General features: G+C 39.6%; 1 protein-coding gene across 2 annotated transcripts in view; it reads left to right on the top strand.

Moving 5' to 3' along the window:
- The first annotated feature begins 11495 nt into the window (after positions 1–11495).
- RUBCNL (RUN and cysteine rich domain containing beclin 1 interacting protein like) overlaps positions 11496–15955 on the top strand; it is a 26038-nt gene continuing 21578 nt past the window's right edge. For both annotated transcript variants that reach the window (XM_006913494.3, XM_006913493.3), the window contains exons 1-3: positions 11496–12086; positions 14864–14946; positions 15426–15630. In XM_006913494.3, coding sequence (XP_006913556.1) covers positions 11567–12086; positions 14864–14946; positions 15426–15630 — 808 coding nt within the window. In that variant the 5' untranslated portion in view covers positions 11496–11566. The remainder of the gene's footprint in view (positions 12087–14863; positions 14947–15425; positions 15631–15955) is intronic.

The following is a 15955-nucleotide window of genomic DNA, read 5'->3' as shown; positions in this document are numbered from 1 at the left end:
TGGGACTCCGCGGGGAGCAGCGGCTCCGCGCGGGGTAAGTTGCAGTTCCCCTCTGGGCCCGCTGATTTCTTTGCAGACTTTGCATCCAAATTACTTATGAGGAGCATCCTTCATTTCAGGAAGTTGTGCCGAATGCTAAATACCTCTGTTTAGGGCGTTTGGGGCTAGGCATCTATGTCCGCCGGGTCTGCGTTTATCTCTTTTTTTTTTCTACCCCTCAAGGCGCGGCTCCGTCTGGGCCCCCAGCGAGGGCAGGGCGAGATTTCCAGAGCGAGGACGGTGAGAAGGGAGCGCCGATGCTCTCGGCGGTCCCCAGCCCGCATAGCCCAGGGCACTGGGGGCGGGGCAGAGGCCACAGTCGAAAGGGGAGCCCGGGGGCCCAAGTACCTTCTAGCTTCTGCCTTCGATGTCCCCCTGTGAGCAACCGGCCAGGGGGCGGTGCTTTTCGGCCTTGAAGAGCTCCTTGGATTGCCCTGGAAGCCCCGGGGTTTGGTGGGTGGGTGGAGGGGCGTGGCGGCGTCCGGGTGCAGCTTCCCGCCCTTGGCTCTCTCTCTTCGCGGCTGTGGAGCGCGGTGACCTCGCAACGCCGCCGGGACGCGCATGAGCGAGGACCCGACGCGCTGCGCTCCCCCGGCGCAGCTCTTCACCTCCCGGTAAGAGGTAGACTGATGTGATTGAGAAGCAGGATGGTAGGAGGGGCGCCAGACACTGCGAGGATTGCAGGGTAGGTCAGGGCAGTCATGAGGGCCTTTGGAGAATGCCGGTAGGGGCTTCTCTGTAGGGGCAGCGGGCAAGTTTTTATGGAGTTTACTTTCAGGAGAGGGCTACTTTGCTGAGTTTGGGTCCGGAAGGTCGGGAGCGTCTCAAGGCACTTTTGCGCAGGACGACTCTCAGTGAGCACAAAGTCTGAGCCCTGCGTGGTTCCAGGCGCTGTGTTCCGGCCTTAGTGGTTTTTCTCAGTTCCCCAAAAGTAAGCTCACAGATTGTGCACGCCCGCGGAGCACCCTCTCTTGAACTTAACCGAGATAGGTTGGAACATGAAAGCGCGGCGTTTTGTTTGGTTCCAACGTCGCATGCGAAGTCCATCTTACTGAGATTGCAACGGAAAAAGCGGAATAGCTGCATTTTATACTTAACTCGCCCGCCCACCTGACGGGGACTGCGCGGTGGGGGTTGCTACCGTCCGTCTGCGAAATTGATGCTTAAAGAATGTAGAAAACCTTCGGAGGAGGGGTTATTTAGCCCTAATGCGAATTAAGGGTCAAAGGAAAGGGTATATTCAAGAGCTGCCCTTATTGTGTTATTACAATGGAATTTAGAAGGATCTCTGAGTTTGACGATATGGTGGGAAAGTGCAAAGAACCGAGAGTTGGGGAAACTTGTGTTTCTTAGACCCTTTCCTAAGGCCAAATAGCAGTGAACTTCGGTTTGCATTTTAATTTCAGTTGCTGGTGTGAGAAGTGGGAGGACAACTTGCTTTACCTCAAGAGGTGGTTTGGAAGATAATTGCAGGGAGGGTAGTGTTTTGAAAGTATAAAGTGTGGTTTCTACAAAATAAGATAAATTAAGGTATCACCACATTGCTGCCACACCTTCCTCCTGGCCACGAACAGTAACTTGTTTGGAGCAGGGAGTTAAGACAGCAACTTCAGGGCAGTGCTGGAGTTTTCCAAATTACCTGTCCAAAGTGGCCGGATGTGTCTTTCTCAATCTCTTCTTGCAGTTCCTCTTCACTGCCTCCTGAAACTGCCCGTCACGGTGTGACGTCAGGGGAGAGGAACTTTGCCTTTTTTTTTTTTTTTTTAATCAACTTCTTTGGGGCCTGTACAAAGTGGGGGAGCTGCTAGGCACATTGATGAAAATTGAAAGTCGTGGCCCCAGGCGAGTTAGATTTGATCAGACATGTTCTTCATGAGATCACTTAACTCTGAACACATCGTTTGCTTTCAAGTTGGAGTTCTTGATTTCTGACACGAAAATTCTGTCAGAGCCAAGGATAAACATTCCAAGAATAAGCATTTGAGGAAGATAGATAAAGAACTCCAGAAAGAGTACATCCCCCCCCACCCTCACTAATTTGAAGGGATACAAATAAGCATGCCTATCCTGTCAGATATTATAAACATGAGAAATACTAGTGCCTTTGTGTCATATTGTATCATTCCAGGATACCAAATCAGTCCTCTGATTGTTTTTTTCTATTTTAATTGACAAGAGTTAAGGATGACTCTGTTAGGAGGCTGAGAAATAAAACCAGAGTCTCCTTAATTGTGTCGACTTAAAGTGAACTGTAAGTCTTTATAAAATTATACCAATGATGGTGATAATAAAGCTAACTTAGATAGAATATTGCATTTCCAACTAAGATATGCATGTTACAGTTCATTTAGTTTTCACAGTCCTGCAAAGGAAGCACAGAGAGCCTTGGCCAAAGGTTACAGCTATTAAGTAAATTCTCTCAAGTTGGTATAGAAATTATATTTGATTGGGACTCGTGATTTTTTTTTTTTTAACTTCTGCACTGTGTTTTATTCCACATATAGAGGTGGCATTAGGGGTGAAACAGGGATCTGGAATAAGTTTCCACAGTATGGACCCTGAGAATGCCACTGGGTTGTTATGTGGTCTTGTTTTCCATTTTCTGGCTCTGTTTTCTCATCCACAAAATGGTGATAATGAATGAATACATTATTTCTCACTAGAATGTGAAGTGTGAACTGTGGACAAGAAGTACTTTTCAGTAAATAAAAGGAAGTTTCAGAGTCAAGTGTTTTTGTCATCTGTAACATTAGACTGGAAAATGGCAAATGAATAGAAGCTGAAATTAACTGCGCACTTCATATCATCTGCCCAAGAGTTGTTTGAAAACGATTTTTTCCCTAAAATAACTTTAGTTCTGTTCTTAGATCTTTAACTTAACATTTATCAAAAGAGATAAATATAACTTAGACCTGAACGCTTGTTTGTTTGTTTGTTTTTGCAGGCGTCAGGGAGGAAAAACTTTCCTCTGGTTCTTCTGGCTGGTCTAATAATCAAATTGACATGAGATTAGCAGGAGAAAAAAAAATTTAACAATATGTATACTTCCTGTATAGATGAGAGAGACCCAGGATAACTGAGTAACTTGCAGAAATGGCAGAAGTCATCATCTTAAGTACCACTTTTAGCTAAAGACAAAAGAAGCTGTTGAGAGTGAGGAGTCAGTTAAGGAAGGTTACCAGAAAGAGTACAGCAAACAAGAGTAAGATTGTTATGCAGATTTAAGTCGGTGCTTTCTCCATTGATAATAGTTTCTAGAGATTTAAATGTCCTCACTTCCAGATGCTGCGAGAGAAGCAGCCTTAAAATGGAGATTTCCCTTTCAAATGTCCTTGGGTAAATGTCTTTTTATAAAGGGTAACTTCTATTTGATTTTCCGAGCTTCTCCCATGTCTGTTGTTTCTTGAAATTAACCAGCCTAAAATAGTATCCTAAAGAGGCATATTTTGGGTAGCAAACTCTGCTCCCCTTCTTAGGTAACATTGAAAAAAGCACCCACAGCCAGCAGGTGCTTTTCATTAGTTGGTTTCATGTGATGAAAATTGGATGGTGGATTTTTTATTTTTATCCTAACACTTTTCTTTCTACCTTCTTTTCCAATAAACTATAATGGATCAGAAAACGACTCAATATATGTAAAGTACTTCCCCTATTCTGTATTTGAAAATTGTTCTTAGACTACAGCTTTTGGTACATAACAGCCACTTTAAATCTGGTACGTGAGAGGAGACTTGAACTTTTGTATATGCATATTTTAAGGATATTTTAAATTATATGGCTCAATTGTCAAATCATTTAAACTGTCCCAGGACCTATATAAAAACCGGTTTTTTGTTGTTGCTCATTCTTAGTTTGGATACTTGGGCTGAGGGAGGTAAGCATGTCAATGTCACAGATGTTGCTGGATTTACAGCAGACATTTTGAATTCTGGAGAGTTGTTTGGATCCATGAGAACGTAAAGGTCTTTTCTTCACTCCTGTGCTGTTGTGGGTAAAACTGTGGACTTGGGAGCAAGACTGTCTGGATGTAAACTGGCTCTATTTACTAGCTGTGCCTCAGTTTCTTATCTGTAAAATGAAGATAGTGATGTTATATCAACCTCATACAGAGATTGTTAGGAGGATCAAGTGTGTGTGTGTGTGTGTGTGTGTAGAAAATTTAAAACAGTTCCAGGCACATAACGAATTCCATATAAGTGTGAGTTATGAACTGTTGATGATAGGTAAGATATCAGAAGATGAGAGCTATGGGGAAAAAATAGGGCTTAATAAAATAGTAGATACAGTAAATAAGGATAGTGTATACATGTAGGGATGCAGTTTTAAAAAGGGCGATGGTAGGTTTCAATCTAAAGGTAATTTAAATAAAGATGGGAGGGATAGAGAGATGTGCCAGTATAAAGGTAGTAGATAAGGAGGTCAGAGAGATAACTTAGGGACATTTGGACAGATACAGCAAATTTTTTTTTTTTTAACTTAGGGACTTTTCTTATGAAAAATTTCAATCTTAAAAGTAGAGATGTACTCATCTCCTACCTTCAAGAGTTATCAATATGGTCAATTGTGTTTTACCTATATCTCCCACCAACACTTTCTACTGTATTAGAGCAAATTCAAGAAATTCTATCGATTATTTCTAAATATTTCTAAAAGGATAGGCACTTAACCAAACATAACCACAGTACTTAACCTCTTTGACTTTGTTTCCCATCTATAAATTGGGACCAGCAGAACCTCCCTTACAGTGCTGGTTTAAAGGTGAAGATGGATGCCTGAAGCCCTCAGTGTAGAGTCTGGCAATCGGTGCCCAATAACTGCTAGCCATCATGCTGATGATCTGTCTTTATCAGTCCTTTTTTTTTTTTCTTTTTCTAGATGATTCAGTTGTTTTCACTTCTACTTCCTTTCTCCTCTTCATACCTACTTTAGGCACACTTATTAAGTATTTCCTTGTAAACCAAAATTAATTTTAGACTAATAAATAAAATGCATTTATTCGAGCAAAAGTTGCTGCAGTCCAGGAGACACAAGAGTAGAAACCTAAATTGTGTTCCACTGAAACAAAGGGGAGACTGCCTTTTATAGCGAAAGTTCCTACCCAGGTTCTCAATTAGGTCTGTTTTATGTAAATGAGGCATCCAAATTATGCAGTTCTGATTGGACGGGGCAGGTCTATTCATTTGTCAAAAAGAGGAGACAAGGAACTTCCTTATAATAGTTGACTCAGACTGTGTAAGCACCTAAGGCACAGTGCAGGAAGCCCAGAGTTAAGTCCGAGGTTCTTCCTGGTATACAGAGCACTTGAAGAGCCCCTTACAGCAAATGTCCCTAGACTCTTATTTTTCATAAAATGTGGGCCCTCAATTGATGATGGTAAGTTCATCTCAGCAGATAAATTCCGTCTTGCTCTTTATATCAAAGGAATTTTTCTTCTGGGGTCTACACCCTTTATTTACTCTCTATTTCCCCTTTTAACTTTCAGTGCCTTTGTTTACAGCCTGACTTACAGCTTGCTCTCCTTTGATTCCTGTATCCCATGAAATACCCGTGCTCTTTAGTATTCTGACTTTTTTGAAGGGGGATAGGTACTTCTTCCTGTTTTATTTTTTTGACAGCACTATTGAGATTCAGATAGAACTCACATAACATACAATTCGGCCATTTAAATATACAATTCAGTGTTTTTAATGTATTAACAGATTTATGCCACATTTAGAACTTCACAAAGATACTCCGTACCCTTTAGTAGTCACTCCCTGTCTTTCCATCCCCTTTCCCTTGCCCTAAGCACTGATTCACTTTCTGTCTCTGTGGGTTTTCCTGTTCTGGACATTTCATATAATAGCTGTGGATGTGTAAGGTTTATAAATAAATAGTTTTATATTGGAGATGTATGTGCAAATAATTATTTTTATAAATAGGAAGGCTATAATTATAAAATTCTGGGGAAATTTTATGACAACATGAAATCAAAAATAGCTGTGTGGCTCTTAATCCTATGTTTTGTGACAAATCTGATGAGAAATTTTTAAAAAATTACTTTGCTAATGAAATAGGAAATATTCTGCTAATTTTAGTCCAACAGAATGATACCAGCGGAAAGAGCTTTGGATCAGGTGTCAGATTTTTTTGTTCTACTTCTGCTAATTACTAATGGTGAGATTTTGGGCAAGTCCCCTAACAGTCTCCATTTCATTCCTCAAATAGGCATAATGAAATCTGAAATATCACGAGTTATCATTGTGAAGAGTGAGAGTGGAAAGTATGACATATGCATTGACCATAGGAAGTTAATCATGTATGTGTATTGGACAACTGTATGGTATTATTAGATAAAATATCTGGAGTTCTTTGATCTTTGCCTTCATTGAGTCACTTTCTCACCCCAACTCATGTATTTCTCTTAACTATTTTCTGTCGTTCCTCTGTATTCTTCTGACAACGAATCTTCAGAATTAAGGGTCATTGCCAAAGGCTAAATTGGTCTTAGAAGAGTCCTTGTGAAGCCACTATTGCAACATGTTTCCTTCCTAAGGTTTTAGCATTAGAACACAGTGTTCACTTGCTGCAGTGAAGGTGCAGCTGTGTGAAAGTTATAGTTCACTCTTTGTGGCATCACATTATTGAGCATTGAAATGGTTTCTGTTTGATATGTTATGATAGTGTTAGTCTGTTGAGTCTTTGAGGATGTTAGTCTTTGTTTAAAGTCAAAGCGTGAAGGGAAGTAGATACAAAAAGAGGGGAAGAGGTTCTGGGGAACTGTGTTAACCAAATAGCTCACATGCTATGGTTAAAGATCCATTTACTCTTTGTTTGCTTGCATTTGTTTATTGCTTGAGAGTGGGGGTGCTTAGTAAGACACCATAAAATTGATAGAAATGAATTTTACCTTTCACCCTCAACTCTCGTTTGTGACTTCTATTCTCTAACATCCTTTATTCTAAGGAAATGGTTGGCAGACATTTTAGGCTGTGACCTCTGATTTTTTCTAAAGGGTGACATCTTTTCTTCCTTTCTTGGACAATAGGAATAATCAACATAATCATACTTATGTATTGTTCATTCGTTTGTTCACTCATTCATATACTTAGAATATATTTATTGAGTACCTATTTGTGGCCCTGTTTCTAGGTTCTGGGGACAGAGTAGTGTACAAAATAATTTTTTTTTTTAAAACTTGCCCTCAGAGATTTTACATTCTAGTGGGTGTTAGTCATTGAGGTTAAATAAAACGAGGATTAGTGCTAAGGAGTAAAGAGAAAAATAAGGATTTGGAAGGAGACAGGAACTTTTGGGGAGGGACAGTTGCCATTACTTATAGGGTGACCAGGAAGGCTTCACTGAGAAAGTAAAATTTAAGATGAGTTTTCACTCTGATGGTCCCATTCGTGTCTTCAGTTAGCGGTTTAGTTTTGGGGCAGATGAAATCCTAAATCTTATTTGTGCCTCGTCATGGAGTAACTTTAACATTGTTAAGAAGCTAAAGCTGCTCATCTACCATCAAAGCGCTGGCTGCTTACGGTCTGAAAGACTTTTTGGGCTCTCTATACAGGTCATGTTGGTTCATGCCTTGCTGAGTCACCTGCCCCTCTTAAAAAGGTTGCATCTTTCTAGCTGATACCATGGCTGTAGTGGTTCTAGTGAAGCAGTCATTCTCAATGGGACCACTGACGGATGGGCAGGGATGTGCCTAGAATGAATGACTTGGCAGGGGAGTTCTGTGGTCTCTTCTTGTCCCTAGGACTTTTGCTGCTGTGTATCTGTTAACTGGTAATCTGACCTGTGCTTACCTTCCCCTCAATAGGAAACTCTCAATAGAAATGACAGTAAACTTTACAACTTGATTTCTCTACCTTTAAAATGTTTTTGAAAATTGATTTTATCTTTGTACATATCTTTGCATCTCTGATTCAAAGGACCCCATTCGTGACGGTGAGATGCACTTTGAGAAGATGCCAAGTATTGCTTAGACCCACATTACCTATTTATTGCCTGTCGGTACCTGAAATATGTGAATGTTTGTTTAGTCACTATCTTCCCTCTACCAGAATGTAAACTGGATGGCAGGAAGCTTATTTTAGTCACTACTGTTACCCCAGTGCTACCAAAACAAAAACAATGCTATTTGTTCAATTGAATAGCTAACAGACTACAAGCAATGTGGCAACAAGCAACCAACAAGAAACTATACCACGGTATCTTACAGATGATCTGATCTGAAGATCAAGAAATGGAGATGTTGACCTTCTATCACTAAGGCCTGGACTTTGTTCTCAATCATTGCTGTCTCCTCTGTGTGTCAATCTGCCTCTTAGAGAAACTTATGCTCCAACTTGGCTTGTCATCCTCTCTCTGCCAGTACCCAGCTGTGACCTTGGACATGGCTTTTAATCTCTGTGGGCCTATTCCAGCTCTAGAATGTTCTCATTTTATAATCTGGCAAAGCCAGCAGATGCTAGTTATTTGTGTAAAGCAAGAACACCTTTCTAGAAGGAAGTGGAGCAAGCACTTGCTTCGGAAAATTACTTTTTATAAGGAAGTCTGGTTTTGCTCAATGCAATTAAGTCAATTCCATATCTAGGAGGCTCATAAATGACATCATTCTCTTTGAACTATTGACTTTAATCTGTTTATTAAAAAAAACACATGGATCACTATTACTTATCACTTGTTTGAAGGTTTGTGTTTTTCATATGATTTCACATCTGTCATCTTCCACCACAAAAACAGATATGACATAAAAATAGGTTAGCATGAGCTATGGACGCAGAACTAAAATTAGAACTAATAAGAGAAAAGATCTGGCAAATGAAAGCCAATAAAAAGCAATATGAACAAAGATGTTCATTGCTGTATATTTTTTAATAGTGAAAAACTAAAAATAAATTTCCATCAATAGGAATCTGGGTAAGTAAATTACGATACACTTATACTATAGAAAGTGGTAAGACAGTTAAGAAGAATGACATGATATATACCCTCAGAACATATTATTGACAGTAAAAGAAGGTAGGTTATAGAGTATGTCCAATATAATCCCATGTGTGTGTATAGAAAACAAAGCATATCTTCAATCTGACATATGTACATTAATTCATAGAAAAAGACCTGGAAGGAATAAAACGGTTAGCAATGTTATTCCTAGGAATGAAGTAGGGTTGGTGGATGATGCAATAAGAGTGCTTCACTTTTTACTCTAGGCTTCTGTGTTTTTGGCATTTTATAAAAACATAGTCATGGTTTCCTTTGTAATTATAACACCCCAAATTATTGGAGAGGAAAAAGACTTGTGGCGAAGAGAAATTGGGGTGTAAGGTGAGATTTGCAGTCAGGAAAAGGAAGATGAGCACTTCGGGGTAGCAAGTTCTGCCAGTTGCCATCGTATCCTGTGACATTTTGTGAATGGTGATTTGAAGGTTGTCCAGTGTTTTCAGGATGGCGTATATACATATCTGTATCCAAAAGGTATGACCTAGAATCAAGAAAACCCAAAGATTTTTCATAGAATTTTCACATGTATCTTTTTTTGGTCTATTTGTAAGCATTGGATGAGAAAATTTTCATATCTTTAGGAAAAATGGATTTAGTTCTATCCTTATATGAATAATGCTGCCACAGTAATAGAGCAGTTATATCTACCATAGAAGTTGTTTCTCTAGCTCATGATTTTATTTCTACTTTGTTGGATTTGTTCATTTAGTCTATAACTTTTATTGAACCCCTGTGTGCAACTCTGTGACCTTACCAAGGACAAGGCCCCTGCTCTCATGGAGCTTATAGTCAGGGAGGTGGAGAGGAATGACAGTAAGGAGCCAAAAAAATATCAGGAAGTGATGTGATATGGAGTAACCAGGGAACCACTTTAAGAGAGGTAGTTAGGCAAGACTTCTTGAGGAAGTAATTCATAAACCAAGGCAAGCAATAAGATAGAAAGGAGCCAGATGAGTGATCATTCGGGGAAACAGCATTCTAGGCAGAGGGACTAGAACAGCATCATTAGGGTATGCAAAAGCTTGTAGGACTCAAAACCTTGCTGCGTGGTTAGGACAAAGAAAAGTAAGAGAAATCTGCAAGGTAGGAACATGTCATGCTGTAAGGACAAGGTAAGAAGTTTGGATTTTATTTTAGATTTGATGGGACTCTGTCGGAGTCGGTGTGGGGTGGCGGAGTGTTGATTAGGGGAATCTGACTTAGGTTTATAAAAGATCTCTCTGAATACCTCCCGATTATAACTAGACAAGTAGAAGCAGGGAAACCCATTGAGAAGATAGCAGGAGATCCAGGTGAGAGAAGATGGTGACTTAGACTTGGGTGGTAGCTATAGTTAAAACCTTGCTAATGGGTTACAGATATGGAAAGATAGGATCAGAGATGACTCCTAGATTTGTAGTGTCAGCTACTATAGGCCTGTTTCCTGAGATGAAGAAAACCTGGAAGGAACAGGTTTGGGGTAAATCAGTGTCTCCTTTTGGATATCAGGTAGCCATGCCTGCTGGATAGATGTCAAATAGGCAGAGATCCATGTGGGAGCCATCTACATACATAACAATGGTATAGAAAGCCCTGGAACGGACTAGACACTCACCTTCACTCCATACCTTTGTACTCTACCCTTCATTTAGGCTAAACTCGCCTAAGCAGACTGTCTCTACCCCTTCACCTTGCTAACCTTGCTTTTGCTGTTGATGGTTGCTTTGAGCTTTACAATGTGAAGGACAGTGGGAGAAGATTACATGTGCTGGGCCTGTAATTACAGTGATGAGAGTGCTTCTCATTGTGTAGCTCTTGACATTTTAATCATTATCTTATTTACTAAAGCTAAAAACTAAGCTTAAAGTGAGCGGACCATTTTTAAGATACATTCTAGATTCATACTGTGTTCTTTAGATATTATAAGCTAATCATAAATTTATATCGTTATTATAATGTAAGTATTATAAGCTAATGTAAGTTACATGAAACAAAGTTTTTAGTGCTATTGTCTGCAGTCTCACAGGCCATTGTCTACTTTGTTGAAACACAAACTAAATAAAAATAAACTATGAAAATGTGTCTTTATTTCCAGATTGTATTCCTATTTTGGGTTTGACATTTAATTTTATTGGAATAATGCGTGGATGTTTTATATTTTATATGTTTTATTAGCAGTATCTTCATATGACTTTACCCTTATAATAACAATAACTTTCAATTATTTTTATGCTTTGAAAACCCTTTCCTACCCCAATACCCCCTATGTTGGCTGCTAGTTTATGGCTGGTTCGTTTGTTTGTATGTTTGTTTGTCTTATAAATTCAAGAGAATATATTTTGTTGTTTAGGGTGAAGTGCAAACTTTATTTTTTGTTTTTGTTTTTTTGCCTCCTTAAAGGGATTTGGAGTTAAAGATATGATTGAGCCCTTATTTATCTTGAATGATTCTTGCTCACTGCAGATAAGCTCTCCAGCACTCCAGCCGACCACATAGTGAGTTCAAGGCCTTAATCTAGTAGAACAACGGAATTTACATCAGCCCTGAGCCTGGAAAGATGGTGTCACAGTCTTCGGGCCGGGAGGATTCTCTTGTGGACCCCTGGGAAGGGGGCAGTGAATACCCTGGCAGCATTGATGGTTCACCCAGACTCCTGGACACTGGCCACCCCGCTTGCCAATCAGACCTCAGGTTCACGAGGCACAAAGCTACCTGGATTAACCCCCAGTGTGTGCAGCAACCGCTGCAGGATTTGCCCCTCCAAATGCCAACAGTGGGCAACAGTGGCAGCTACTTTGTGGGGGATGGCGCCTCTCCCTTGGGCCCTTCACCATTGTCTCTTGAATACTCTCTGGTGGAGACAGTATTGTCGAAGGACACTGTGGGTTCCGTGGGAAGCTCAGGTGGAAAGAGCAACAGCTTTTCTTTTACTGCAACACAAGAGCGGACAGTGCTCCCAGGATGCTCTCCTTGGATGTCTGTGTTCACACGCTCCAAGATTTTGGCAACTTCCCCACATTCTGAGGCTGACAGTGCTTGTTTCACACCTTCCCACCTGCCAGTTTCCACTGGTGAAGGTAACTTTAGTCGGGGACTTCCTTCATTCCTGTCCGTTCACACATTTGCTTTGTCTGTGTTTAAAGGTCTAAAGCCTGTCTTACTGTCTTCCTCTTAAGAAAAAAAGATCGTGGGTTTCCACTTTGACCAGAAGCCAGTGCAGTAGCTCATTTAATATAGTTTTAGGCCCAGCCACCTGCACCATCATAGATGGTGAAATCAAGTATTTCCTTTCTCCTTAGACTGCAGGGAAATGTCATCTTAACTCAGCTTAGTTGATAATCAGTGCCATCTGCCATCTTTGAGCTGGTGTGGGCCATCAGGAACTTCCTTCCACTCATTGTCTGCAAGGGAGAGCATTGTAAGTGCTCTCACTTTGCTATACTGGTGGAAGGTGTTTCCAGACAGAGTGGGCTCTGTTGCACACCAGTACTTACGAGGAAATGAACTTGTTTCACCTATGTACCTGAACAGAGTGTGACTAGAAAATAACTAAGATTTAAAAAACAGTAACCACAATTCCCCAAAGTCTATACAAAACCTTTTTCTTTTTCTTTCTTTGTTTTTTTTTAAATTAAAACAAGGGCTTCTACGTCTATGAGGTAATGAATATATTCCTAAAATACTGGAATACCTGAAAGGAGATAATCCATGCAAAATGCCACTAAAGAGTCAATAAATTAGCTATTGTTCTTAAAATTTGTAGCATGCTTATTTTATTTTTAAATATTCATTGTTATATTCATGCTTTGAGTTAATTTCTATTTCTGTTAAAATAGAATAGAATAGTTCTATAATATAACAGAATAGTTCTAGGTCAAAGTCAATGAAATTTTATCTTTCCTTTTTTTCTTTTTTTTATTATGGTGACACTGATTAACAGAATCCCATAAGTTTCAAGTGTACGATTCAACAGTAAGTCATATATATATTGCATTGTGTGTTCACCACCTATAGTTAGATTTCTTTCTTTCTGTCACCACATATTTGACCCCTTTTACCCCATTTACCTTCTCCCTTCCTCCACCCTCTGGTAACCACTAGTTACTTACTGTCCATATCCATGAGTCTCTATTTGTTTGTCATGTTGATTTATTGCTTTTAGATTTATATCTCACATATAAGTGGTATCATGTGGTTTTCAACTTTTTCTATCTGACTTATTTTGCTTAGCATGATTATCTCGAGGTCCATTCCTGTCACAAATGGCAGTATTTCATCTCTTCTTACAGCTGAATAATATTCTATTTTATATATGTACCACCTTTGTCCTTTTCCTGGGTAAAAAACAGGTACCCCAGCCCCTTTTGTCCAAAGACAATGATTCCCAGCGATCTCGCTAAGTACCTTTAAAAACAACTCAGTCTTTTGTGAGTATCTCTTAAACTTGGTAAGGGAATTCATTCCATGGGATTAAAAAATAAAGTCCTGGGTGATTGAGTTCTTTCTTTCTTTAGTATGGGGCAACAGTGGTGAGAAAGGCATTTGTCACTAGGTCATGGAATTTTCCTATGATTGTTGCATCTCAAGTAACAGCAGCAGGGTTTTCTTTTCTGGATAATGTGGTAGGTAAAGACTACTTTAAGCTGGTAAGCACATCCTGAGGCTGTCAGAAACAATTCTGCTCTTCCTTCTTTTGCATAGGATCTACATATTTACAGAGCACTTTCGCATTCTTAGCTCCTTTAATCTCCTAATAGATAATTATGCCAATTTAAGGGATGAGGAAATTTTAATGTGATGGCACAGCTGGTGCATGGAGAACTGGAACTGGAATCCACACTGTCCCATTCTCTGCTTTTTCCTCTATACTCGGTCCAAAAACTGAGCTTAGGGTTAAATCCAGCCAGCTTCCTGATTTTTACAAATAAAGCTTTGTTTTGTTTATAGCTACAGTGACAGAACTGAGTAGTTGGGACAGATGCTGTATGGACCTCAGATCCTACAGTATTTACTACCTAGTAGTCTTTTTCAGAAGAAGTTTGCCTACCCCAGATGGCTTCTGAAGCTAAGAGGTCCAAAGTTTTCCATGGAACAGTCATTTTCTTGAAGATGAGGCAAGGTATTTGAGTAATCTGCTTGTCTCTCTGTCACCTGAGAGTTGTATATAATCATCAAGACATCTGTAGCATTTTGTTCTAATTTAGCAGTTTGGGACAATCCAGTTCTTATGGCTCTCACAAAAATGTTTTACCTTAAATGCTTCAATAAAAATACCATGACAAATCATTCGTGTTTTGCTGGTGTTCATTGCCAGTAATGGAGTGGCTTAGGGTATAGAGTGGATGAGTCAGCAGAATATACACTCTGTAGTTTCTTTCTGTTTTTGATTAGAGAAAGACAGTTTTAGGGAAGCAAATCTGACATTTTTCAGATATTTTGTTTCTGCAGACAGGAAATTTTAGGTCAATTACAGTGAGTTATAAAAGTGATTCCATAATTCTTATGCCTTTCTTCTAAACTGTTCTTTCTCACTCTTCTCTCTCTCTCCTTTAGGTAGTTTCCATGACCCTCTTCTCTTTCTACCCTCTTTGCCTCATTGGTCTTCTTCATTCCAGTAGTTCTTCCATGTCTTCTTTGTTACTCCAATAGCCTCTCATAGAAATGATTATCATTAGGCAATATCTGCAAGTCCTACCACCAAAAGGTCATTCTTCTTTTGACATACTAGTTTATTCTACAATTGCGCTATTTTTTTTAAATGAAACTTAAAAGCCACTCCCTAGAATTGTTTTGTTTTCTTAGATAATCTTTGAACTTCTTTTGCTCCATTTTTAATAACTTGCTGTATTGGCAGGTGCTGTTCAATTCAGTAGAAGAAGCATTTCTTTGAATTCCTTCTCACAAGAAACGTTCGTGTTCCCTGTTGATATAGAAAAGGTAACTATATCTTCTTTTTCTTTTCTTTTTTAAACCACAGAGAGTGTTAATCCCTTAGATAGCACTGTTCTGATTTAAATTTGGAAATTTCACTTGATAAGGCATGACAAATAGGTTTCATTTCAGCATTTGATTGGTAGAGGCTGCTAGAAGCCCCAAGCTGAGAAGGGTTCTGAGGCAGTGTCAGTGCTCAGCTGGAAAGTCTGCCATGACTGATGAGTGATGTCAACCATAGAGCCACCACCAACCTAGGATTTTATATCACAGGGAGTTCAGCTTGGGTTGTCTGTTGATTATAGTGGTGTCTCTGGAAGATACAAGCTATGCTTTATATAATGACATATGATAATTCAGTTAAATGAACACTTATGCAATAACTCCGCTTAAATAAAGCTTCTCAATTTTTTAATCTTATACCTCTCAATGGAAAAAAAAGTTGATTATGCTTATATTTTAACCGATAATTTTATCTTCTGCAGGAAAATGCCCACTTTTATGCTGCAGATATGATTATATCAGTAATGGAGAGCATGAAGTGTAACATCCTGAGTCAACAGCACATGGAGAGCTGGAGTACAGACGAAGCCAGTGGGTCACTTGGGAAGGATCAAGCTGACTCCAAAGTGAACTTTTATAACATAAAGCAAGAATCTGGATCTTCTACTTCTTCAGACAGTGGCTATGGTGAGGCAAATATGAGAAAGTTTTATGCTGTATTCTCCACATACATCTTTAAACCCTTCATCTAAGACTTCTTGAGTAACTATCATCTTCACCGTTTCTCCTGTTGAGGCTTGGCATTGGTTAGCATGCTCCACTCGGTGGTTAAATCGGTGTCGTTTTTTTGTTGTTCTTGGACTTCATCCTACTTTTCCTTTTGGCAGTGGCTGAAGTTTTCCCTCTTCCTTTGTTTTCTGTCACATGGTATTCTCCTAGCTCTTCTTCTTTTTCCAAGCAATCCTCTTTCCTTCATTTCACAAACAAAGAGCCTGTGAGAGGGGTGTTGGGT

The sequence above is a fragment of the Pteropus alecto genome, unplaced genomic scaffold (genome assembly GCF_000325575.1).
Source record: "Pteropus alecto unplaced genomic scaffold, ASM32557v1 scaffold245, whole genome shotgun sequence".
In the NCBI taxonomy this organism is placed as follows: Eukaryota; Metazoa; Chordata; class Mammalia; order Chiroptera; family Pteropodidae; genus Pteropus; species Pteropus alecto.
The sequence above is the reverse complement of the archived record's forward strand: the minus strand, read 5'-3'. Positions and strand labels throughout refer to the sequence as shown.